This window comes from Cheilinus undulatus, linkage group 13 (assembly GCF_018320785.1).
Source record: "Cheilinus undulatus linkage group 13, ASM1832078v1, whole genome shotgun sequence".
Lineage (NCBI taxonomy): Eukaryota > Metazoa > Chordata > Actinopteri > Labriformes > Labridae > Cheilinus > Cheilinus undulatus.
Genome location: NC_054877.1, coordinates 6,061,214 through 6,088,351, shown reverse-complemented (window position 1 = coordinate 6,088,351; position 27,138 = coordinate 6,061,214). Strand labels below are relative to the sequence as shown.

Sequence of the window (27,138 nt, the reverse complement as noted above, 5' to 3'; positions counted from 1 at the left end):
CTGCCTTCAAAAGTTTACCTCCAAGAAGTTTGGTTTGCTTCCAGTGAAATAGATCTCAACAGCAGGGTCCTGCAAGTAAAAAACGCCAATTATTTGCTCCGTAGTGGATTTAATTAGTAGCCATAACGTCACAACCATCCAAGGTAGATTTAGCACAAGCTACCTGAGCGTGAAGCTAGTAAGAGTGTAGCTAATGAAGATGAAAAAAGGTTGCTGTCATACAATGAAACAGTACAAACTACAATATATTATGAACTCTTCAAAAAGTAACACGTAAAAAACAATGTCCGTTTACATTTTTCGAGTTTGATCAGCTATTGTGTAGGAATAAACAACAGATTATGGGACCTTTGGAAAACATAAGTACACATCTCATGCCTTCGCCTTTTTGCCCCTTTTTGTGCTAAACAAGTGTTTTTGCAAATCAACTTGAGTTTTCATACAACTTTTCTTGTCATCTGACAAGTCAAAGCACTTCAACACCACTGGTAACACTGGTAGCCACACTCATTCCCTTCATATTTACATACCAATAAAAGCTTGCTTTAACCTGACACACCAGATGGATTTATTTCACACATCACCTTCAATACTTAGTGTTTGGGAAAGAGCAGAGGATTTGAAAAAAACTCAGAGTGTGATTGGATGAATGTTTGTCACATTTTTACGGGCCAATCAGAGCAACAAAACAGGTGACGTAGCTGCCACCGAGGTGAGGTGCGCAGCTACTGAGGAATAACGCAAACCATGGTGACTGTAGGCATGTCCGTACACAACTTTAGTCATTTTTTGAAAAGAAAACGACTCACTGCTGTTCTTTGTTCTTCATTTAACGAAGAAATGTCACAAAGTTCTGATAAACTGGCGCTTTAGCAGCATCCACGCTAATGTCTTCCACCATTATTGCACCAGTCTCTTGTTGCTGCTTGTTTACGTAACGACTCTGCCGCACCTGAAAGTACTGCCCCTTGTCGCTGATTGGTCCTGTCACTTTCTAACCGGGCCCAAACAGTTCAGATGGGAGCTTTGCAAGATGGATTCACCAGTGAGAAACACGGAAACGGGAGAATCCATCTGCTTTGCAAGGTTAAGGCTACTTTGATTTCAACAAATTTTAGTTGAAATCACATATTGGATATTTTAACCTTTAAAGTTTCAGTCTAATTTTACTTACAGAAAATTCAAAAACATTTTAGTCCAGTTTTAGTAAATAAAACGTCCTTCTTGATGAAAACTAACTCACTTTTATTAGACTTTTTATCAGCAAAGAAAAATAAACTAATCAATAACAATAAGAACACAGCCAAGTCAAATCTATTACTAGAAATATTCAGTTTAATACTCTCTTTCTGGATACTTTTTCTGGCTTTCTCCTTTTATGCAAAAGCCACTTTTACGTATTACGTGTTCGTTTTTTTCTAGTAAACCTGTCTTGATCATAATTTGAAACCCACTTTACCAAAAAATAAACTATTTAACAATTTCTGGACTTTAATATAAAAAAATCTGACAGAATACGATACTGATCTATCCATAGAGGTCCACCGGAAAATCTCAACTGCAAGCAAGTAGAGAAAATAAACATGTTTAAGCTAGATGTTATTTATTAATACAGCCAGTTTAGGAGATTCTAACCTTTCTAATGATTGCAAACATACAACATAAAAGCTAAATATTTCAGTCTTTTGCAGTGATGCCTCCTGTAGTTCAGTATCATTTATGTTTCTGATGGACTCTCAAAATTTAAGGGAAATGACAAATTGAAAAAACAAGCCTCCAAACGGATGATTTTGCTGAGTAACTTTACAAATAGAGAATTAGCCTGATTTCAGTGTTGTTATTTCAGGATGGATATTGTCTGTCAAACTTACTTAACTGGCAAATAAATGATGTAATTCTTTGAACTATTTATATTTCTACCCTGAAAGACTTTCCTGGAGCATGCTAACATATTTAGCACGAATTTAAAATACCTGCTTTTATGTATTTTCCTCATTTCTCAAAAGAGAGATTTGGCTTCTGCTAGCTCAATGTTGGTTTTTTACTTTTAAATTTTTGTTGGAATTACAGCTTAAGACATTAAAATAAAACCAAATAACGTTACTCACCGTTTTCAAGGTTCAAACGTCTCTGCCAAAGGTTTGCCCCCTCGTGGTGGAGGATGGTTGACTTTAGAAGCTAGGCTAACGAACGTTAGCGTAAGCTTGGATTCAGTTGTTGATCTCTGACTGGTCCCCTAAAAAGCTTTGCCTTGATATGCACTCACTTTTATATGTTTTAATAAGAAAACTAAGTCTTCTGACAAAACATTAGCTGAGCTATAGCTAACACCTTAACCAAACAACAAACTAACGACATTTGCAGAAACGTTAAATTATGTTTATTTTGATGAAAAAAACAAAACGAATGAATTATGTATTTTCATAACCTTTTTCTCCTTATATTTAGTAAAACAGCCAAAATAAGGAAAGACAGGTTGTCTTTCTTTTAGTGGTTTGTGTCTGCAAACTTTAATCTTTTTTTTTAAACAATAAAACACTGATTTAAAAGGTACAGCTCATTAGGTAATATAAAATGTATTTTATGAATTTCTGTTATCTAGAGAAAAGCCTTTCTAGCTCATTAGATTTATGTGACACCTAAATGAAGGAGAGACACTGTTTTTGTTCTTTATAGCACCAGCTAAGTAAAATGTCTTCACTTGAATCTCTATTTTGCACATACCACAAAATACAGATTTTAGTGTTCTTTTAGATTTTAATTTTATCCTGAGGCTATCTTAAAGCTGTAATAGCAGCTATTAAGACTTTGGAAAGTTGTCTGAAAACCCAACTGATATTCAGTTTCGGTCTCGCTCAACTCAGTTTCTTCTTTCTTCAACTATATTAAACAGAATAAACAAGTCTCTTTGACACTTATATACCTTCTTGTAGCGTTTTAGGTTGTTTGAGACCTGACTGCTCCATAAAAATGTCTACTACCACGTTCATGTCTTTATTCAGGGATAGATATTTTCAAGAGCAATGAAACAATGGAACCAATCTATTGTCAAATCAATTATATAAGTCAATATTAAACTGAAAAATTATGACATGCAAGACAAGTCTGTTATGGAGTATCTTTACTTAATTATTCTACGATATGACTACAGTAAATTATAAGAAATATTTTTTATTCTATGTCAAAGACTAAAGTAGTTAAAAAACAAATTTTGAACCATTGCATACTTTGAAATATCAATATATTGATTTGTCTTTCCCCAAGTTACTCTGTTTACTTATTTTAACATATTCACACTTAAAATTCAGGTAAACTGATACACTACACTTTACACTAACTGTACAAACACAAAATACAAGAATACAAAGAATGTCTCAAGTGGAAAGTCTCTTATTAGAGGTCTTTATTCCAGTTTGTTAAAGCCAACAGTGAAATTCACAGTCCTCTGTTTACCTGAATCCAGATAAACCCCCACATCCTTTAGTCCATCCTTTTGTTCTGCTCATCTGTTAGTTTTACAGCACTCACAAAATAGTGATTTCTCCCTCTTAATAACACTCCAGGCATACATATTTCTATTTACTGTTTGTACAATACATTGTCATAAATCCATTCATCCATCCGTCCACCCCCTCCCCGCGTCCACATGCACACAAATAAACACTGTACAGATTTACTGATATTGTCGTGTTCAAATATCTGAACATTTATTGTCCACAAGTCGAGGAAAGACACAGATGAGTACCTTTATTTATTTATTAAGTTGATATTCTCACCGCTGCGAGATGGTTTGTTCTTAAAGCCAAATGGAGAAGGTGGAGTGCTTTAGTATATATTACAGATTAACAATAAGCTTGTATGTGTTCAGAGGACCATGGTTGGAGTGTTTAGGGTGGAATAAAGGGCTGGGCAACAGATCCAGTTTTACATCAGATACAAGGTGAGATGATCATATTTATACTAACATAGTTCATGTTGATTTTGATATAAGAAAACAAATAGATGGCAGGCCTAAAGCTGAGTAAAAAGATTGCTCAAAGAGAGAACCACTAACAGTAACATGCTTATTAACCACAAGTAATCTCTCTGAAATGATTAGGCTAAATGGGGAGATATCATGTTTATTCTATTTCATTTGAAGGCATTTAACTGGTAGTAAAAAATTCAAACAATACTGAAACTTGTTTGATAAGATGGCAGCAAAAACAGAAATCCTCAATGCCCATTATTGGCTTATTTATTGTTTTTTATTAACAAAAATGACAGGCAAACTCCTACACACTGTCTGTGTTGCAATAATAGACTGGTGACATTTGGAAAAGTGGGTGGAACTGGTGAGAAGCATGGGCTTCCTTGCCTGTTTCACCCACTTGTCATTACTGTCTGATACCTAAGATCATTGAAATTATGGAGGTTTCATCATTTTGAAACACATGGTAGAACATAGAGCAGAACACATACCAAAGTGTTGACACTGTTTTTGGATGATGTGTAGGAGTTTTTCTGCAGTTTTGCACAAAATTGGATGTACAGGACTTCTATTTCTGTTGCATTGGTATTAACGGTACCATAAGGCTTCAATAGCATTTGATTTTCAGATCCCTTGGTAGTCAGCACCAGAATAACAAGCCGTTTACTTCTGACTAAATGCTCTGTCTAAACTGTAACAGCCCCTGTGGCTGTTTTAACTTCTACAGCCTTGCAGCCACAGCCCTCTATAACCCAATGTAAACAACAGTGCCCTAATAGCATTGATAGCATCTTGTGGGAACAGCATGGTTTAGCACTATTTTGCTCTTGAAAACAGGGAAAAAGTTGTACAGAGGCTTTGTCAGGTTAAACTAACATATTGAGGAATAAATGAGGAATGTGGATGTTAACCTACAAAGAGGATCGAAGGTCTGCAGTGCTAGCACTGCTAACTTAAGCACCCGATTCTACAACCAACATTGCACTGTTACAGTGTGAAGTTGGCTTACAGAAGGTGCACTTAACTTCAGACTAGACAGTTAAACGAAATTACAATTTGTGGTATTAAGATGTGAAAGAATTTGCAGAGAAACATCCTTAACCTGTGTTCCCTCGGTATGCAGGCTGTTGTCCCCAAAGCGGGGCCTGGGTCCAAGCCCATTCTGTCCTGCATGTCATTCTCTTCTCTCTCTCCTCAGTTTCTGACTCTGTCCTTTCTGAAAAAGGGCCAAAAAATACTCTTAAAAAAAAGACAGTTATAAAAGTATTTAGAAGTTATTTTTGGACCATATCGCCCAGCCCTAAAAGCAGATTCAGAGGGATGAAGAGGTGTAATAGGACTAAAACATTTTTTATAAAAAGTAACGTGTCTAGAAAGCAGAAAATATTCTTTTACAACATAAAGTTCCTAAATAAAAGACCTCCCTTCTTCTCCTTGTTCTATGTGTTTTCTTCTCTTAGTGTCTAAATGCCAAAAGCAAAGCTCAGCAGTTTGGTTTCCTCCCAGTGCGTTCTAAAATATACAGTACAGTACATACAGGGGGCACCTCCACCTCCACTCAGCCAATACTGACGCCTCCTCTGTAATCAAAGCTGCAGAGGCTCATTATTCCTCTGCAGCTCCTTTGGTCTCAGTCAGTCTGTGCAGTAGTTAGAAGCTTGTTCGGCCCGTATTTATTTTTAGGAATCCAGTGTTGAGACAGGAAGACGTCACCTTTGCAGTAAAGTGGCACATAAACAGCTGCAGGAGAAAACAAGACTGAAAAGTGCAATGAGACTAAAACTTTTTGGTCGCTTTTTTCTGCTTTTGTTTGGGTTGTGACGTTTTTTTAGATGCTTTGGTCCACGAGGTTTGGAGAAGCCGGTGACCACAGGATGTTTTGAGATGATGAAGAAAAAGAAGCAGCTCCCGGGCTGGGCTGGACCGTGCCAAGGCTGGACAATGCCAGGCCAAGCCGGGCTGTGTTTTAGGCAGGGCCATGCTGGGTTAGGAAGAGCTCTGCGTCAGGAGAAAAAAATAAAAGAAGCTCATCCTCCGGCATCTTTCTACCTGCCAAAAATGTTCTCATACTCCAGCAGTATCAGCTCCACTATCTGGTTCTGGTAGACCATGTGGACCGCCATGTTCCAGGTCTCTGTTTCAGGCCGGAGTAGCGTTGGACCAAACACTATGGCTACACTCTGGGTGGTCATGCGGTTTTCTTCTCCGTGATCAATCACCCTGAAGGGACAGTTAGACATAGTATAGATTAGCACTCAATCAAAGCTGGCAAAACGGGAATTAACTTTTTATCCATTCAAAATATGCAGAACTTATGTAAGTGTAAAAAAGTATAAACTTGGGTATTTGTCTATTAATGCAGTTTTTGCACTGGTAGAACCCATTTCAATACAAAACCAATGGACTGGTTTGAGCCCTAAATGGCCTAAAGTCCATTTCAGACTTGGTCTGTGTTTGCTGTGTGACAGCTGCAGCTCTTATACCACATGTGCTGCATGTCTTTACTCATGTTCAGTGCTTAACAAATTTATTAGACCACCTGTCATATTTGTCTCAAAGACCATCCAGCATCATGAAGAGCTTCTACATATTGGTGTATTAACCATTGCAGAAACATAGAAAATGATTTTGGTAATTACCGATGCTGTTAATTTAGGGCAGCTGTGGCATAAACCTTACTTTGGTTAGGGTTAGGGTGGTCTAATAAATTTGTTAAGCACTGTATGTACTCTGCTGTCAAAGCCCTTTTAATCTTTGCATGTTTTACTCCAATAAATCTCCCTTTAAGTGACTTGACTGATAACTGAGCTGAAAAAAATATCAGAATAAAAGCATTCTGTACAAATGAAATGAGTCTCTCTACAGAAAAGCCAAACTGAGCTTTTACTCTGAAAAGCACAAACCAGAAGTGTAACTGTACTTTTTTTCTTTCCTGTGACATATTCTACTGATGTTAACAAACAGATCTGTTACAACAAAGAGAATATGGCTTTCTATTGTTTTATTTTATATATTGTCAGAGATGTGTACAGCTTGTGATAAAAATAGGTGAGTTAATAAAAATAGGATGTATTTCTTTAATATGTATTAAGTACTGTACAAGACGGACTATGGCACAGGCTGTGATGCGTTTGAAGTACCATGGGAAATTTGACCTGTTTTGGTTCCTGTGTTTTGAGGGTTTGTTTGGCCAAATGCTGGTGCTATGTGAGGTATGGTTCTACAAAGTCTGTGGGCAGCAGACAACGAAAATCAGGAACAGACACCAGGATTTATGACCTGATGAGTTCAGTTAGCCTGATGTCCTTACGTTAACAGTTTTGTTGTCAGTTTCTTGTCATTTTGCTTGTTTCGTGTTGGGCTGACACAAGGGCTGAACGAATTTGGAAAATAATTTAATTGCATTTTTTTTCTCCAATATTGCGATTGTGATTGATATGTGATTATTCCTTAACTTTCTTTTATTCCAAAAAAAAAAAAGCTGAACAGTTTTTAAAAATATTTTATTCTGATGCTTTTGACTCGTTTTGCAAATTGGATATGAATTGTAGCATTGAAGGGTTTTTGTCATTGTCATATTTAAAAAGAAAAAAGTACAAAAATTAAGGTAGGTTTTTAGACTATTCTGAAAAAGGAACTTGAATGATTGCATGATATGTCATGCATAGCATCTCTGCTGCAAAATATAAGTTTAAAACTGCTATTTTAACAAAAATTTCAGGTCAAAGAAATATTGCACCTTCTGTGATTTGAAAATTGCGGCAGGCCATCTTGTGATTTACCCTTATTTTGATTACTTGCTCAGCCCTAGCTGACACCCTACTGTCAGTAGATGGATTATTTGGTTTATGATCTCCTGTCTGACCAGAATATTATTGGTCAGACAATTGTAGAGACAGGTAGGATGCAGAAGTTGCCAAAATGAGTGCAGGTAGTTTCATACAAAGCAGTTCATACACACTACACACTTAAAAAAACAAAAAAAAAATCAAATTTCAAGACTTTAGAAGAACTTTTAAAGACCACAGCCGAGAAAAGTTGATACCATATTTTGTGTAGCAAAAGGTCAAAAGTGAAGGGAATGTGAGAATTTGGTACACAACCAAGTTTGATGATTTCTTGCACACTTATTGTCTCCATTCTATCAATATAATGTACTGTGATATTTATCATACACAGTAAGCTTAAAAAATAAAAAATATTTAAATCAGATAAACATGCCTAGAAAACAAAGAACTTAGGCAAAGTGCCTTCCACAATTTAAGACCTCTCAAAAGTAAAAACAAGACTTTTTGAAGCTTTTTATGGCCTTAAAATAAAGAAGTGTAATTGAAGAATTTTCTTAAAAATTTCAAGGATTGGAAGAACCTTTGATGTTGAAACTAGATGTTATTTTCTGATGTTTCATAGTGATTATGCTCTAAAAAGCTTAGAAACATATCACCAATTTGACAGGAATGTGGAGGATTTGTTTTTGTAGTATTTGGGTGGTATCTTTGCTCCTCCAGCTGTAATAGCCATTATCCCTGCTGCCTGTCTCAGCCAATGGTCAGCAAATACTTTATAGTAAGGCCCTTTAACATATCTTTAAAATGCACATATTAATGCAAGTGCCTGTTACAGACAAACAGAAAACAAAGGGGATAGACAGAGCTGGCTCCTGGTTATTATTTTTTTGTTCTTTTTGTTTTACGTCCTGACCTGCAGACTTATTTTCAGTTCATCTTAGAAACCTACATTGTATGCTGTCTGGACAGAATAAGTAAAAGGAAATTACACAGTATGGATTGGATAAATGGGTCCACTTAATTATTAACCTTTTGAAATAAGACAAAAAGCATTATTAGTTTTTTGCATATAATTTCAAATTCTTATTGTGCTGTCAAATCATATGGATACAGGCAGGTGTGCAAAGGTTGGCTCTAAGTCGGTGTATGCCTGTCAAACATTGAGATTTAAAGTAATACATTATACCAAAAAACAAAATTTCACCTTTAAGTTTAAGCTCGTTAAGATGGCCGAACAGGGTGCACTGATGACACTGTCATAGATTGTGCTGATGGATAGATAATATATAGTTATTATTATCATCTTTTTACACAACCGGTCTATTGGCTGACTAGTTTCCTTTTGAAATAAACGTCCACTAATGGGGCCTTTGGCACAAATTATGAGCCTGCCTTCTTTCTCCCCCTAAAACCCTCTGCCTACACCACCTTGAAAAATATAAAATTGAAACCAACAGATGAATCATCAAGTTAAATAATTATCTGTGCGTCACAGCAGCCCTGATCTGTTTATTATGCATCATTTTCATTGATGAAGAAAGATAAATATTCTCTGTTTTTTTTTGTGTAACTGAGGAGAAAAAGAAATCAACGGAATAAGACACAGTGTTGTTCTTACTTCCTGAGGTGTTTGAAGAGAGCCTGCATGGTGTCATGGTTGGGTTTTGGCAGCTGTCTCACCAGCTCTTTGATGGCCTGAACTCGATGTTTGTACTCTGCAAGTTCTGCAGACAGGAAAACAACACAATTCACGGTCTGAAAGAACAATCAGTACAGCTCTAATAATAGTAGTTTCTAACAAAATAAAACATTCAGTGTCCATTTTCAACCATGGCTAAAACCTGCATGCATGGTACCCCTTTTTAATAGATAAAGTAAAATAAAATACATTTAGATACTGCTATCTTTACTTAATGATGAGTTAAATGTCCTAGTGGGGCTCTAGATCATCTGCAGTCAAGGCAAGATTTAATGAGGTTTTCCACAAGAGTTATTAACCTTAAAGCACCATCTGGATAATAAAACAAGAGCACGTTTAAGGAAAAACAAAATCTAAGATATAACCAGTCCACTGTGAGTTTATATAAGTGAATAACTATGTGCTTTAGGGAGATGTTTTTAACAAAAGGATGGTTTTTGGTTTGCAGGCATTTAATTTCTGTTCTTTCTCCTGCTTCTTAATGCTTAGTAATGCAAACAGTGCATCCACATTGGGCTGCAGCATAATACACATTCTAACATATGCAGTTTAAATCTTTAATTTTTCTACAGCTGTGCGAGTAACACGTACTGATGGAGCTGACAAAGTCGTGGAAGAGGGCGTAGGTGAAGAGAGGCTCTGGCAGCTCCCTGAAGTACATCTTTAAAGCTCCAGTGGTCACATGGATGTCCTCCCACTTTGCATCTGCCAGGTTCACCTTCTCATCTAAACACAAACACAGAACATCAGTCAGAGGAATGTTCAGAAACATTTATTACAGATTATATCATCAGAGGAAACTATAGTGGCAGGAAATTTCCCCAGGAGACAGGACCTTGGGAGAAACTCTTCATCCTGACTCCAGGAACAGAGTCTAAATAAAGTTTCAGGGACATTGATTCAACCCTCGGTGAAGTCTCAAATCATACTAATGCCAGTACTACTTTTAAAGGACAGAGGATCTTTCTGTTTGATGAGTAAATAGATCACCTGAAAAACAATCTGAGTTAAAGAGAACAAAGTTATAATATCTGTAGAATTAAACTATAATATTTTCAAAAAAAAGTATTATGTTCTGAAGGCTGCCCATTTTGGCCAGATGGAATAATAAGGATGGCCCTGCGTTTCAGTACACTTACATAGACAGATGCACAGACCTTTTAAATTTTGCACACATGGCTTATCAAGGAGGTTATTAAATCTATAAAGAGCCCTGTAGCCTGTGAGCTCTATCATTGACTTCAACACTGTCGATTAGTGAAAGCAGGTCGGCATGCTTCATCTTTGCACAGATATTAAAGCAGTGAGCACGTTTCACAAACTGTGGACATGGTGTCATAAATGGTAGCTAAAACTGTGGACAGAATAAATAGTTTGTTTTTTAATCTTTTTGCATACATCTGTGTGTGCCTGCCGCAAAGAACTGTCGCCACATAGAGATTAAGCCATGACACAGCCATTTCAGGGAAATAATTTGCTCTTTGTATTTAATTTTTAACTTATCACAAAAAGAGTGACAGCCTCTTGCAGAGCAAAAAATGATGAGAGCAGCTGGTAAGCACTCTGTGGTATTTATATCAAAGGTCTGCTTAAATTAATAAGGTTTAGCCCAAGGAAAGTCCTTTATACTACTTTTCATTATTATTCTTATTAACATAGGAGTCAATAAAAGATTATTACCCATCAGTAACTCAGTAGTATTTCATTTTTATCACTATTATAATCATAGCAGTTAAATAAGTCTGACATGGTCAGCCGTTCCAAACACTGTTGCAGATGAAGGCGTTGCACCTGGTGGAGGAGGACGTGACTGCCACAGTGAGATGTACTTTCCTGTTTCATTGTTGTGACTTCTCAAATTGAATGCACTGTTTCTAACTTTGAACGATAGACTAGGCTAACGTTGTTATTTGTGCAGATGTTGCATAAGCATCAGAAATCCAGGGCTCCACAGTCCAGCCTTTTAACAACTTGTATATCTGCTGTGGTCTTTATATTATAACACCTTAATGTTGAAAATATTCTTTAAACAGTAAACAATCTCAAATGGCACAGCTCCTATTTGCTTGCCTGTGAACAGGACTTGTGCTTCACTGTCACTGTGTCACTGTCACTGTCTCTCCATGCCATTAAAATGCATGACCTTAAAGATTGTCCTTTTATAAAATATAAGTTTAGAAATGGGTGCAAGATAAAATGAGCACTACTAATCAAGTCATATTTAATCATACTAGATTGAAAATATTTAAGGGAAATTTAAAATTAAAAGTTGTAAAACACGGCCTAGATGGCCTAGCAACCAATGCACGCGGCTGGCCTGGGTTCGAATCCAGCCTGTGGCCCTTTGCCGCATGTCTCTCCCCACTCTTGTCCCATTTCCGACTCTAACCACTGTCCTCCTCTGTCAAATAAGGCATTATAAAGCCCAAAAATAACTCGTAATTAAAAAAAAAAAAAAATTGTTAAATGTTATGACAGAATTTTCATGATGCTATACATCAAAATGACAGCAGAAAAGTCTAGCACAACCTCTGTTGTAGATTTACAGCTTTCTTACGTTGTGTTTGATCACGTTTTTGGCAGGTGTATAGTTTTGCAGTTTTGTCAACTTGTCTAGTTTGTGTGTACGAAGAATTACAAAGTTAAAAACTGGTTGAAACTCTATGATCTCCCACGTTTTAAAATCAGTTACTATCTGAAAATCACTGCCAGCCAAAGCAGAAAAGAAACATCTGAGAGACATCACACCAGGGAAAACGTCAATGGTTGTTGAAATTTTGTTCCAGAGATTAAAAGTGCCGGATTCTTCAGGTAGAGAAAAAACCTCTAATAATGCCTATTATACTGTTTATCACACAGTTGGTTCCAGAAAGTGCTAACTCACCATGGTTGACGGCAAATCGCAGTTTCTGTATGACAGCCAGGTTCCCACTCACTCTGTACAGCCCATCTACACACAGACCTGCAGAGGATCATGGGAGGAAAATAGTGACATCAGCTGGAATATTTTTATCTCATGTTATCATAAGGTAGTAAACCCCACCCTTTATGGCATGTAGATTACAAGAAACTAAAGCAGTTGCCCTTTAACTTCAGTTTCTGTATGCAGTATCTGAACTGACCGTTGTTCTCCACGTGGTCGATGCACATCCTGACGAAGCTCGGCACCGTGCTGCTCTCCCTGTGACATAAACTGGACAGGCTGCAACCGAACACCTGATCTGAAGACGCAGAAAGAAAACCAGACTCAGAAAGTAGTCCAAAGTCCTTGACTCTGAGCAGTATGTGCATTTATCTACACCTAAGTTCTTAAAAACCTCTATGTTTTATTAGTTTCTATTAAATATACTGAATATGCTCCTTTCAAAGTCATAAAAATATGCAAAACTAAAGAGATAATGCTTTATACCTGGTTGAATTATGTAAAACAATAAAATTAAAGCCCTTCTGGATTCCTGTGGGCAGCCTGGCTTGTCTGAGGATCCATTAAACAAATATAGAATATAAAAGAACAGAGGGTGACCCAGAATTGTTTTGTATTCTATGATTCATTTCAGAGTGTCTGATTCGGCTGCTGGTCTGTTAGAGAAACTCCTTATCATAAAACAAGGATCATCTCATTCCAGCTACATGGGGGTGTTCAGTGTCTATTTTCACATACAGTCATGGACGAAAATATTGGCACCCCTGGACCACTCTCCTTTTGCAAACTGCTCCAGGTCTCTCAGATTTGAAGGGTTCCTTCTTACAGCAGCAGTTTTGAGATCTCTCCAAAGGTGTTCAATGGGATTTAGATCTATAATAATAATAACAATATCTTGAATTTATATAGCGCCTTTCAAGAAACCCAAGGACGCTTTACAGGAACACATATACATGGACAAACTATGTGAGGGGTAGGATGAGTGTAAGGGTGGTTTAGTGAAGACTATAGGCTGTGGTGAACAGGTGGTGCTTGAGACGTTTTTTGAAAATGTCCAGAGATGGAGCGCTACAAATGTCTGCAGGAAGAGTGTTCCAGAGGGTGGGAGCTGCAGCACTGAAGGCTCTGTCTCCATAGGTTCGGAGTTTGGTTTTGGGCATGGAAAGTAGGCCGGTGTCTGAAGATCGAAGGTTGCGGGATGGTGTGTATGGATGGAGGAGATCAGAAAGGTACTGGGGAGCCAGAGCATGGAGAGATTTGTATGTGAGGAGGAGGACTTTGCAGTTGATACGGGACTTGATAGGGAGCCAGTGGAGGTGGATGAGGGTCGGAGTGATGTGTTGCCAGGGTCTAGTGCGGGTGAGAACTCTAGCTGCAGAGTTTTGGACGTACTAAAGCCTGTCCAGGGTTTTGCTGGGAACTCCAGACAGGACTCCATTACAGTAGTCCAGGCGGGAGGTTATGAAAGCATGAATGAGTGTTTCAGCCACAGAATCAGGGAGTGATGGTCGGAGTCTGGAGATGTTCTTGAGATGATAGAAGGCAGATTTGGTGACAGACTTTATGTGGGACTGGAAGGAGAGGGTGGAGTCAGGATGGCCGCCCAGGTTTCGGACCTCGGAGGATGGACAGATGGAGGTCCCGTCCACATCGAGCATGAGATCTCCAACCTTCTGCAGCAGCGCTTTGGGGGCCACCACCATAAGCTCTGTTTTATTGCTGTTGAGTTTGAGTTGGTTAGAGGTCATCCAGGCTTTGATGTCGTGGAGGCAGTTTACCAGGGAGTGGGGAGGGAGCTGAATGGATGGTTTGGTGCTGAGATAGAGTTGGATGTCATCTGCATAAGAGTGAAAGCTGAGACCGTGTTTGTGAATAATCTGTCCAAGGGGAAGCATGTAGATGGTGAAAAGGAGAGGTCCAAGAACAGAGCCTTGAGGCACGCCCTGGTTAACTGGGGCGGGGGATGAGTGAGAGGTGCCGATGGTAACAAACTGTTTTCTTTGTGAGAGATATGAGTGAAACCAGGAGAGAGCTGTATCAGTGATGCCAAGATGGTGAGACAGGCGGTCAAGGAGGACGGTGTGGGATATTGTGTCGAAGGCAGCGGTTAGGTCAAGGAGAATGAGGAGGCTGATGTGTCCAGAATCTGCAGCTGTGAGGAGGTCATTGGTTATTTTGATAAGGGCGGTCTCAGTGCTGTGGTGAGTGTGAAATCCTGATTGAAGAGGTTCATGGAGCTCATGGTTGGACATGTGTTGCTGGAGTTGGGCAGCGACTGCTTTTTCGAGAATTTTGCTGATGAAGGGAAGGTTGGAGATCGGTCGATAGTTGGAGAGGTCCTCCGGGTCTGACCCAGGCTTCTTGATGATGGTGGTTACTGAGGCAGTTTTGAAGGATGAGGGGACAATTCCAGATGATAATGAGGTGTTGATGATGTCTACCATGATGGAGCACAGAACAGACAGAGATGCTTTCACCAGTGGTGTGGACATGGGGTCGAGGGAGCAGGTGGATGCCTTGGCCTTCTTGACCCATTCAGCCACTTGGAGAGTGTCCACGGGTGTGAAGCAGGAAAGACGGCAGTGAGGCGGAGGAGCGGTGTCCTGATGTGAAGTGAAATCCTGAGGTGGAGGTCCAGATGAAAGTTGCTGCTGGATGGAGGCAACTTTATCCTGGAAAAACTGCAGGTGCCTAGTGCAGCGGTCGAAGTTGGCTGGGGAATGAAGCTTGTCAATGGGGTGGAGAAGGTGATTTATTGTGGAGAAGAGCATCCGGGGATGGTTTTGCTGGTCACTGATGAGGGATGAGTAGTAGCTGGACTTTGCTCTGGAGAGAGCTTCTTTGTAGGAGCGCACATGCTCTTTATAGGCCTCCAGATGGACGGTGAGGCCAGATTTTTTAGAAAGTCTCTCCAGCTGTTGGCCAGAAGCCTTCATGAAGTGGAGTTCAGCAGTGTACCAGGGGGCTGGGTGGGTAAAGGACACTGAGCGAGTCTTCAGAGGGGCGAGAGAATCCAGGCTGAGGGATAGTGCTGTATTGTAGTGATTTGCCAGGGCATCAACTGTGGTTATAGGGTGTGTAGTGGTCAGGTTGGTAGTTAACATGTTCTTGAGGGCTGGGATGCTTATTGACTTGAGGTTATGGAAAGTGATGGGGAGGGGGGTGGGGATAGAGAAGAAAACAGCATGGTGATCTGAGATGGCTAGGTCCAGGCATTGTGGAATGAATGGGGTGAGACCAGTGGAGCACACAAGATCCAGTGTGTGACCTTTGGAGTGGGTGGGTCCTTGGACATGCTGTGTGATGTTGAAGCAGTCCAGTAGTGATAGAAATTCGGAGGTGAGTGTGCAGCTGGTGGAGTCAACGTGGATATTGAAGTCTCCAAGGAGAAGTATGGAAGAAGACCTGGAGCAGACAGAGGTGAGGAGCTCAGACAGGTCAGACAGGAAGGTGGTAGTTGCTTTGGGAGGCCGGTAGATGAGGACGATCTGAAGCGGAGCTGATCCAGTGAGAGAGATGATTAGACACTCGAGAGCTGAGGTGCTGGGTGCTGGTAGCTCCTTAACCTGGAAATCTTCTCTATATATCACGGCCAGCCCCCCACCGTGACCAGTGGTGCGAGGTTTTTGGATATACACATAGCCAGGTGGGGTTGCTTGATTTAGTGTGAAGTAATCATTTGGGCTTTGCCAGGTTTCAGTCAGACATAAGAAGTCTACTTTCCTGTCTGTGATGATGTCATGGATGAGGTGGGCTTTATGGTTTATGGACCGGGCATTTTGCAGCATAAATGTGGTGGAAATGTTTGAAGATGATAAGCAGAGGGGAGTGGGAGGGACGTTAGTGCATCTGAGAGGTCTCAGGTTACTGAGCTGTACGTGTGGTTTGTTGTGATGACGTCGTCGAGAGTGGGCAGGGCGCCGGTCCGACTGGACTGTGGGGACAGCGTGGCTGGAGTAAACAAACTTTAGTTTCTGTGCTCTGTGGATATAACGAGGATGACGCAGAAGGCCGAGGGATTTAATGTCTGTAAGACAGGCTGGAGTGGAGAAAGAGATGAGGTTGAGAAGCTGCTGGAGCGAGTATTTGAGGAGCATCATGTTAGCTGCGCGAGGAAGCAGTGGGAGCAGGCTGCTGCTAGCTAGCTATCCGCTAGCCCACAGAGGCTAACAGCTGATCGGCGGCTACAAGCTAACAGCTAAACCGGCGTCTAGCCGGGAAATCCTGATGGAAGATTCACAGGTGGTCAAGAGAGAATGCTCAAGATTCGAAGGGGAAAAGCACAGTCAGAGCTCCGGTGGGTCTCTTGCTAAGCCAGGAGGCTAGAGGTTAGCCGGAGGACGCTAACAGCTGATCGGCGGCTACGAGCTAACAGCTAATCCGAGAGGAATTACGGTTAACAGGCGTCTAGCTGGGAAAACCTAATGGAAGATCCACAAGTGGTCAGGAGAGAAAGCTCAAGATTCGAAGGGGAAAAGCACATTCGGAGCTCCAGTGGGACACTTGCTAAGACAGGGGGCTAGAGGTTAGCCGGAGGACGCTAACAGCTGTGGGGCGGTGAGTACTTCGGCTGACAACAACACAAGGTTCGTTGTAACAAAGTTAGAGCTAACTGATATCAATCAGCGCTCGATTGGATGGTTTAGCAACAGCAGAGGAACAGCAGAACTACAAGAAATAATCGATGTTAAGCGAAAGCAGACAGTTTTCTTAGGATTGTGAAGCGGCGACAAACACGCCAGCGTCCTCACACATCCGGCGCATGCCAAGATCTGGTCCAGATCTGGACTCATTGTTGGCCACTTCAGAACTCTCCAGCGCTTTGTCTCCAACCATTTCTTGGTGCTTTTTTGAGGTATGTTTGGGGTCATTGTCCTGCTGGAACACCCATGACCTCTGATGCAGACCCAGCTTTCTGACACTAGGCCCTACATTGCGGCCCAAAATCTTTTGATAGTCTCAGATTTCATGATTCCTTGCACACAGTCAAGGCACCCAGTGCCAGAGGCAGCAAAATAACCCCAAAACATCTTTGAACCTCCACCATGTTTGACTGTAGGTACTGTGTTCTTTTCTTTGTAGGCTTCATTCTGTTTTCTGTCAACAGTAGAATGACCTGCTTTTCCAAAAAGCTCTACCTTAGTCTCATCTGTCCACAAAATGTTCTCCCAGAAGGATTGAGGCTTACTAAGGTACATTTTTGCAAACTCCAGTCTGGCTTTTTTATCTCTCTTTGTCAGTAGTGGGGTTCTCCTCAGTCTCCTGCCATGGCGCTTCATCTCATTCAGATTACGACGTATGGCCCGAGCTGACACTTTTGCACCCTGAGTCTGCAGGACAGCCTGAATTTGTGTGGAAGTTGACTGAGGATGTTTATCCACCATTCCAACTATCCTGCGTTGCATTCATTTGTCAATTTTTCTCTTCTGTCCACGTCCAGGGAGATTAGCCTCAGTGCCATGGGTTATAAACTTCTTGATTATATTACGCACAGTGGACAAAGGAATCTCAAGATCTCTGGAAATGTTCTTGAAACCTTGAGGTTGTTCATATTTTTGCTCCTTAAGTCCTCAGACAATTCTCTGCTCCTCTTCCTCTTCTCCGTGCTTGGTGTGACACACACAGGCACACAACACAAAGGTTGAGTCAACTTTTAGACATTCTAACTGGCTTCAGGTGTGATTTCTAGATTGCCAGCACCTGTTACTGCCACAGGTGAGTTTAAATGAGCATCCCCTGCTTGAAATAAAATGATTTACCCACAGTTTTAAAAGGGTGCCAATCATTTTGTCCGGCCCATTTTTTGAGTTTTGTGTAAAATTACGTCAATTTTGTCTTTTTTCTTCAGATTTTTTGTGTTGTTCCAATGCACATGAAGGAAATAAACATGTGTATACCAAAAACATTTGTAATTGTAACAATTTCTGGGAGAAATGGGGTATTTTCTGGAAAAATTCCAGGGGTGCCAACATTTTCGTCCATGACTGTAGATTTCCCCGTTTCCGTCAAATAAATCATGACACACAGGCTATCTTGGTATAATATCAACTTATTAACACTTTTAATGTAAGTCTGAAAATAACGTATGTACTTTTCGTCAATCTCCTTTGTGTGTGCATGAATAAATCTTAAGGTTGACAGAGCTATTTTGTGGGGCCGCTGCAGCAGCAGAGGTCTCGGCTGACCTTTAAATCATTTTCATTTCCTCGTAGTGTAAGAGGAAAAAATTAAAAGTGTGAGAGCATTTTGAACAAGTTAAAGATGACCCCCAAAAAAGTAAAATAAAAGCTGTGCAACAGCTGTTGTCACATTATCTGAAAACAAGTAACATGGTCACCCACTTCAAACGGGTAAGGAGCCTACTTACAGAGAAGATTATAAGACAACAGGCTATGAGCGTCCTGTGTGTAGATAAGCATGTGTACTATGGGTATAAGGCCCTCTTAATGCAGACGAGTGAGAAAAAGGATGGATCAAGCCCTATCATAGAATAAATTTTTATTATTATAATTACTATCATAGGACAGTTAAGCACTATTAAAATGACAAATGTTTGTCTCTGTGTCATTTATTCAAATTGTGAAAAAAGGCAACCTCGAGATACTTTTAAGTTTTGAAAGTAGTGACACATTAAGGGGAAAAAAGTTTACAAAGCTTGCAGATAGACAGCAGCAGACATTGATTAAAAGCCTCTATCTGAAGCCTGGACAGGCAGCATCAGACCGTTTCCACTAGGCAGTCCAGTTATGTTCAGTACAGTTTGTCAAGGTAAACCCTCCCTTGGCTTGTGTTTCCACAGCTGATGTCCATCCGGACTCCCTTGATGCAATAGGAAATCCTTCCCTTTTAGAGACATGGCTAATTTGACTAAGCTTAGCAGTAAGAGCCAGTCTTTCAGCTCTCAGACGGCTCTTAATCTGGTGCCATTTTAGCTTTTTAAATGCAAATTTAAAAACAAAAAAATGAAAAAAGGAAATACTTCTCTCATATAAACGAGCTGGCTTGCAGAAAAGGTATGTCTGAATCTGACACAACATCACTGTGCCCCTTACAAACCCCATAAGGTTTATTTTCCAAATAATAGATCACTGTTACAATTGATTCGGTACAAGACGACACAGCACTCATGTCTTCCTTCATTTGGCTAGAGTAGGGAAAAGTGAAGGGATCATACCAAATGTTAAGGTTGTAAACTTTGGAATTCATTACCAACCGAAATAAAACTAATCACAGATTTAAATCCTTCACTTGCAAGTGCTGGCTGAAAGCAAACCAGAGCTGTAATCATTCTTAGATTGTCATGTTTTTAACTTCATATTTTAACTGGTTAATAGATTATTTTTTATGTGGATATGGCTTTTATTGTCCTTTAATTCTGTAAAGTTTTCTGCCATTTTATGCAGTTGAGTGTTATACATTTTATGAAACTTTTACTCAAGGGCCCAACTTGGGACAAGAATTGGAAATTAGCAATTGCTATAAACTCTTTGTGCAGCACATGTATGTTTCTGATGATGACTGCAGCATGCAGGCCAGTCTGGAGATTTAATTTATTTCCTAGTGGGAATAATCCACACCATCAAACTTTTCAGCCTGTAAATGTATTTACATAACAGTGAAACCCAAAGAAAAGCAGAAACTGTCAGTGTACGAGTTGTAAGTGGATTTCTAGGCTCTCTATTACCTTTGATATATCCCTTGTCTCTAACAGCCTGCAGCGTCGGGCGTCGGGTCAGGAACTTCTTCAGTTTGTGTCTGGTCTTCTTGTTGTCGGAGCCGTCCACACTGGTCGAGCTCTTCATGGCTGCAGAGGAAAGATGGGACAGGACAGTGTTGTCCACCACTCTTCTCAACACACTGATCGCCATAACACACACACTGACTGAAACTGTTATGAGGTAGTTTTATAACGTGTGAGCCCAACAAGAACTTTGAACTTAATACTTTCACTTTCAGGCTTATAAATTATACTGTATGCAACGTGAAGTGTGATCTGCTCACTTCACTCAGTGCTCTGTGAAGTTTTGCTCAAATATTTGTGCTTTTTCCCTGGGACAATTAAACTTTAAATCTTTGACTTTCAATGATTTCTAACATTTTAATACTTCACTTTACTTATATATAACTTCAAAAATGTTATGTGCTCATAAAGGAGTTTGATTTGACTTGTTAAATATCTCAGAGACCTCGTCCTTTCTTTGAGTCCCGGTGGTCTTTCTCCTTGTCGTGTTTCTCTGCACCAGGCGACTCAGGCATGTCCTCTTCAATGGCCTCATCAGACTCCCAGGCCTAAGACACAAAAAACATGTAGGAATAAAATAAAACATTGGCTGTATTAACTTCCATCTGCTGCACCTTTGGACTCTAGAGTAAGATAAAGACAAACTTGATTTGTTGTTTATGAGTGAAGCTAAATGGTTTCTAGGGAGTTGACCATAAAACCAAATTACATCCTGACTTCTTGGGTTATTTTCCAACCTAATGAGAATTCTACAGATTTGATCTTCTGCTCATTCTTTAAATGTTTTTAACACTGAATTAAATGGTCTGAGCTTTTCACATTTTTTCCTCTCTAGTGATCATTTTTAAGGATTATTTTTAACAACATTATCAGTGACAGTTTAGCTGGATGACCCATGGATAACCCTGAACTCTGACTTACTTAAACACAACTAATGAATCATTGAATGATTCAACTGCACCTACAGATGCACACAGGGATTGGCATCATTATTCTTTACTGATATTGAGACCTTTACTGCTACCCCTTATCAATCTGAGTCCCTCTAAATAGCCTACTGCAATCGATACTTTTCTATTATTGATGAAAAGATAAAACAACTAAAACATTTTCAAAAGAATGGGTGTAAAAGAGTAGAGCTTGAATTAGAAATACATAAAAACAATGATTTCATCTCCTTTTAACATATACTCCAGAATTTAGAAAAAAACCACAAAGGGCCAGATTTGATAGCTCTAATAGCGTAGCCTAACAGCACATGGACATCAGGTAGCACATGGCATCGTTCAGCATGGGACGTTCGCTGTCCACACTGCAGCCATTCTCTGCTCTGTGGATTTCAGTTTCCTCTTGTACAAAGTATGACATCTGCTGAAGAGCTGAAAAGTTGTTTTTCAACCCTAGTCAGAGCACATTTAAATCATAAATATGGGTAAAATTGTCTGACTACTATTTTGTTTTTGCTAAAAAAAAACAAAAAAAACAAAACAAAACTGGCATTTTTCCGACCTTCTGTCGGAAAAATTAGAGAACATTAGGCAGGTCTTCTAGGTCACTCCTAGCATTTTTTTGAGTTTCCTCATCCCTTGGTCCTCGTTCATGTCTCCACTGGGGATGAGGACTGTTCATTTTTATTAAAAATGTACATCCCTATGTATTTTCCTAACCCAGGGATGTATAAACTTTTTCCACTGAGGGCCACATAGAGGAAGATGTTAGGATGGTGGGGCCACTCCTTAAACCTCACCTCAAAGATATTAAAGTTAGTAAACGAATCTGATGTAGGTTAAGATATGCTTAGTGGCTGGCTATGCTTTAATGGCTGGTTAATGGCTGACAAGGCAATAGACAATTATTTTAATGATTTAGGGGATCAGTCATATTTCAGAGGTCTTGGTCAGACTTGTCTACTATTGGCTCCAACCCTGGAACACCATTGGTATTGCTGTTTGCTGCCATCATCCATCAGGGCGTAATACATCAAGATACTGTTGTAGTTTGGTTGCAAATATGTTTACCATTTACAGTGTTGTTTCAGTGTTACCTCAAAGAAAAAATACATCCATAAATTAATTTTGTCTAAATGTTTGTTTTCAGAATTAGAATTAGCCTAACCTTGGGACGCAGATGGTTTAAGCCATGCCCCGACAGCCAGAATCAAATCCTGCGAGTGGCCCTTTCCCGCATGTCTTTTCCCCACTCTCTCGTCCCTCTTACTTATTGTCCACTGTCTACTACCTCAATCAATAAAGGTGCAAAAAAGCCAAAAATAAATCTTTTTAAAAAATGGTAGCACAGCCTTGTGCTAAAACTAAGAAGTACAATACAATCAATCACACGATGATTGCATGTCACTTTATGCTCTTATGTATGTAAATATTTCTTTCTTTCTTTCTTTCTTTCTTTTTTTTTTTTTTAGAGAGAATTCAAAAAGATACAGCAGGACATATTTGGCCCCCATGCCATAGTTTGGACACCTCTGTCCTAATCAATCTGAATTCATATTGATATTTCTATTGATCTACAATTCTCCTGTTTATATTGGCCCTGTAATCAGCCAGGCTGATAATAGGTCAGCTCTTATTTTATGCTATACTTTATAAAACAACATTAAAGGTTATTCCTTTAAAAATGTGGTGAAATAAAACTGGATGTTTAAGCATTTCACTGATTTTACTGTTTTTTTATTTACTATTTTTGCTGTCACTTACAAGGGTTAAATTATTTAAGAAAATAACCTTATTATAGTTTTTCCCCTTTTAATTGTGATTTAATGTGAAATTTTCTTGTCTTGTGTATTTTTCAACAAACAAAAGCAAAAGTCATCTTGTATTAAAATCAACACATTATCTGATAGATCAAACTCGGACTGATTGATTTTGAAAAAATATCTAAATGTGATTATTTTGACTCACACTGCGGATCGGATAGAACTGTTGTATTGAAGAAAATGATCATTTTTATAAAACGGGGAAAAATAGGAGCACTCTTAAGTTGCACAACCAAAAAAAAGGAATTACAAAAAAAGCTGAAGGGTCAACACCATTAAAAAAACATGTCCTTTCAAATTATTTAAATTCTGGGTGAGGCAGTACAAAAGACATAACAAACACGCCTCAAAAATAATGTTGTACTTAGCTTTGAGGAAAAAAAGGGGAGAAAAACACCTTTATATATTAGAAGCTTAGTAATGCTTCAGAATAAGACTTTAATTGCTTCCCACAAATTGTTAAACTACTTGAAAAATATATATTCAATTTTTCAAAAACACAAAAAACAGGGAAAGTAGGATGTTTGTAAACTTAAAAAAATGACTCTTGAATAATTCACTGCTGCTGCAAAACAAAAAGTATTAATCTGGTATTGTGACATTACCACAGTTTTGAAAGGTGCTGCAGGCTAACCCTTTAATATGGGCACATTACTGTCAGAAAAAACAGTACAATTTCTCGGTTTAACTTTTGTTACGTTGTTTTTGTGCTATTTATTATCAAACAAGGGGCTTCAGGCATTTACGTTTCACAAAAATTCCCAACTTTTCAGGAAATGAGCACATATATTTACATACAACTTTCCATCTTTAAAATAAGTTTATGGTTTAAACTTAAGTTTGTAGGCTTAGATTTGGATTCTTCTTAAAGACCAAATTTATTAACAAGAACAAACTTTTAGGGGAAGGTTGAAATGTTGTCTTACATGGGTGCTGATGGTGTCCTGCAGCGCTCTGTACCAGTCGTTGACAACACCCTCGTTTTCTGATTGGATCAGGAGCTCTGTTCCCTGACGAGTCTTTACCTGCGAACAAGAGCCAAAACCATGCAATTAATCCCCAATCATCAGCTTTATTAGGTGTTGGTTTCAAGTTTTCTCAGGCAGGTATATTATGAAACAAGTGAAAGCTGTAAAAATCATAATATGAGCCATTTGCTCATCAAGACTGAAGTAATAGTGTTGTATTATAACAATGCCCAAGAGGTGAACCAACTGAGTAATAATAATGAAACTACACTTAAAGGGGTTTTAAAATTTGTATTTCAGACCATTTTTTGCTCATTTTACAACAAAAGAAGACAATTACACACTGAATAGCAGAAGGCTGTGGACTCTGTCTCACCTCTATTACGTGCTTCTTACTGGATTTGTCCTTTGAAGCCCACTCCACAGAGCCGCCCCTCAGGTCCACAGTGAACTCTGGTTTAGACTGACCGCCTCCAAACTGCAAAATGCATAACAGTGAAGTGGATTAAACTTCAGCGAAAAATAGGAGTAATTGAAGCCCTAAACCTTGCCTCATGCAGTGACTTAAAACTCTTGGAGGGGTTGGGGTCAAAGCGTGGCAGACAGGAGGTGAATGGCATGCAGAGAAGGAAGAGGAGAGAAAGGCACACTAAAGGAAAGAGGAAGCACATACAGAGGAGGCTCTGTGGAGCTCAGAGCAGCCATAGGAGACAACGGGACGTTTCTTAGCAGCCGGCCCCCAGCTACTCAACAGTGACAGGAGAAATTCAGGGAGGAAGCCACTGTGGTAGTATGGCTGCATGGAAGTATGGAGGGGGATGAAGACAAGGGAGAAGATGGAGGGAAGGTGAGGTAAAAGATGTAACAATGGAGGCATGGAAAGGGAAGGAAAGGAGACATCTAAAGGTAAATTCAACCCTGGCTCTGATGTAGTGACCTAAAAACACTGCTCTTTAACATTAGAAGACCTCCAGTGCTGAGAGATAAAAGACTCTGCCTTACATAATAGATTCAAGAATGTTTCTAGGACAAGAACCTGCTGCATTAATATAAAGTAAAAGGTTTCTGCCACTGACCCAGCTTGTTCCTCCTCCTTGGCCTTTGGCAAACAGCAGCATTGATCCTTGGAGAACCGTCCAGGAAGAAGTCCAGTTTTTCCTGCAACAGATTGTTCAGAATTAATGTAATCTACAGAAAGAATCCTGCAGAATTACAATCAAACCTCCTGACTTTGTTTTGAATGATTATTACAGCATGTCCAGTCCAGTCCAGTCCATTAAAGTGATCATTATTTAGCCTTAGCTTCTTTGGCATATTAACTTGTCCACTCTGTCTTAATGATGAACTTGAATTTTTTAGTCAGAGCTCAGTACATTGCAGTCTCATGTTTATCCCTTGCTTGTGAATGTGACATCTCGAGAAAGCTTACAGTGAGAACACAGTTATAAAGTACCTGTCAAACAAATACTGATTCAGATATTGATTTAGTTTATGAGTCAACTCACCTTACTTTCTTGCCGTTCTCAGTGATCTTAGTCACATTTAAAACACCACATTTTTCAGATGGCTGGAGAGAGGAAAAAAAAACAGAGGCAGGTTACACAACGATGCCAATCACTTTAGCTTTGGTTAACAGCCACAGCAGGAAGAGACGAAAGAAAAGCCGCTGTAAAGAAAAAGAAGTGAGGCACTCCTTTGTTAAACCCCAACACCAGAGCTGCAGCAAGAAAAGGTGATTTCTATCACAATTTCCTCTATTCATGTCGCTCTATTTTGTCTGTTTTATCATGTAGATGTGTTTTGTTTCATGACTTATGATGTGCCACCTGTTCCTTCATAGCATATTTCATGGAATGCAAACCAATTTTCTGATGTTTTTCAGGCTCAAAGAAGACTACAGAGTGTTTTCTGTCTCCATTTCCATTCCTATCTCTTTGAAAAAGAAGCTACTAGACAGCAGAAAGTGCACACAGACACCAAAGAGAAGTAAATTACAAAAATTGTTCACGGTTAAACTACTTGTTTAACATTCTACAACTGATGTTTCCCCTTGGTTTTACACAAACAAGGCCAGACAGATGGTTAAGGCACAAAAGAGAAAACATAAAAATGTATCTAAATGGTTCTTGTATAAAAAGTTGTCTGTGTGATTTTATCAAGTCGATGCAGTAACCCAACAAAGCTGCTTATTTACATGGACTCTGCACAGGTTTTAATTTTCTGTTCATGCACCTGTACTTCTGGAGTTTCACCTTGCATTAAAATCTGTGCTGAGTCACTGAAGACCAAGTGGTAATTCACAAAGCTACAATATGTAGGGACGCACAATATTGGATTTTTTCCCTATATCGGATATGCTGACATTTCCAAACTTATTTTAGCAAATACCGATACATGGACACCTTTTTTAATGTAAGGAACACCAAGAGTCTTCTGTGCAAAGAGAGACTGAGTAAGGTGGGCTAAAAGAGAAGTTTGCTAGCTGTTCAAAATGTAGGCCTTTATTCAAAATGTTCAGGGCTCAGGGCTACCTTTCGGTATACTGACGCAATGTTTACTGATATTTACGGCTGATAATATTGACAATAACAAATACTGTCAATATTTGGCTGTAAATATCATGCAGATACTTTCATATCCGCCGATACTGATATTTAACCTTTTGAGTTAACATCTGCCGATAATTAATCTGAACTGGTTTGGTAGTCTAGATCATTGGTTCCCAACCTTTGTTCCTTGGGGCCCCCCTACTCGTATCTAAGAAAAGCTAAGCCCCCCCGGACCCACTTGGAAAAAGTACACATCAATTGTAATTGTTTTCATTGACAAAATCCCAACATAATAGACTGTTCTTGAAAAAAGATCCATGAATAAACTATCCATTATTATTACAGCATATTAGGAACACTCTTAAAAAAATAAGAAGTAGAAAGACAGAAAAACATACATAAAAAATGTTTTCCTCATACAGCCTTCAATTTGCATGAATCAAACTGTGTATTTCTAAGATTATAAAGTCAAAAAGTTGAAAATCTATCATTTTTTAGTTTGGGTTTCTTGTACATTTTTTGCTTTTGCAAAGTTAAATTCAGGACTTTAAAAACTTGAAATTTCTAAGTTTCTAATGTCAAAATTTAATACTTTATAGACTTGAAATTTCAAATTTTTCTTGTAAATTTACAACTTATTAAACTCAGAAATTCTGAGTTTGTTTTCTTGTAAATATCTGGCTTTATTTTTTCCCCTAAATGTTCACTTTTCACAGATCCTCTTGATTTT

At 39.2% G+C, this 27,138-nt stretch overlaps 1 protein-coding gene across 7 annotated transcripts in view; it reads right to left on the bottom strand.

The window, feature by feature from the left end:
• Positions 1-3,392: 3,392 nt before the first annotated feature.
• Positions 3,393-27,138, bottom strand: part of LOC121520144 (rho GTPase-activating protein 12-like) — a 109,165-nt gene continuing 85,419 nt past the window's right edge. For all 7 annotated transcript variants that reach the window (XM_041803450.1, XM_041803451.1, XM_041803452.1 and 4 more), the window contains 11 exons: positions 25,365-25,426; positions 24,936-25,017; positions 24,236-24,337; positions 23,818-23,916; positions 20,567-20,669; positions 20,065-20,184; positions 12,580-12,678; positions 12,342-12,419; positions 10,049-10,183; positions 9,377-9,482; positions 3,393-6,190 (listed from right to left, as the gene is read on the bottom strand). In XM_041803450.1, the coding sequence (XP_041659384.1) occupies positions 6,016-6,190; positions 9,377-9,482; positions 10,049-10,183; positions 12,342-12,419; positions 12,580-12,678; positions 20,065-20,184; positions 20,567-20,669; positions 23,818-23,916; positions 24,236-24,337; positions 24,936-25,017; positions 25,365-25,426 (1,161 nt within the window). In that variant the 3' untranslated portion in view covers positions 3,393-6,015. The remainder of the gene's footprint in view (positions 6,191-9,376; positions 9,483-10,048; positions 10,184-12,341; positions 12,420-12,579; positions 12,679-20,064; positions 20,185-20,566; positions 20,670-23,817; positions 23,917-24,235; positions 24,338-24,935; positions 25,018-25,364; positions 25,427-27,138) is intronic.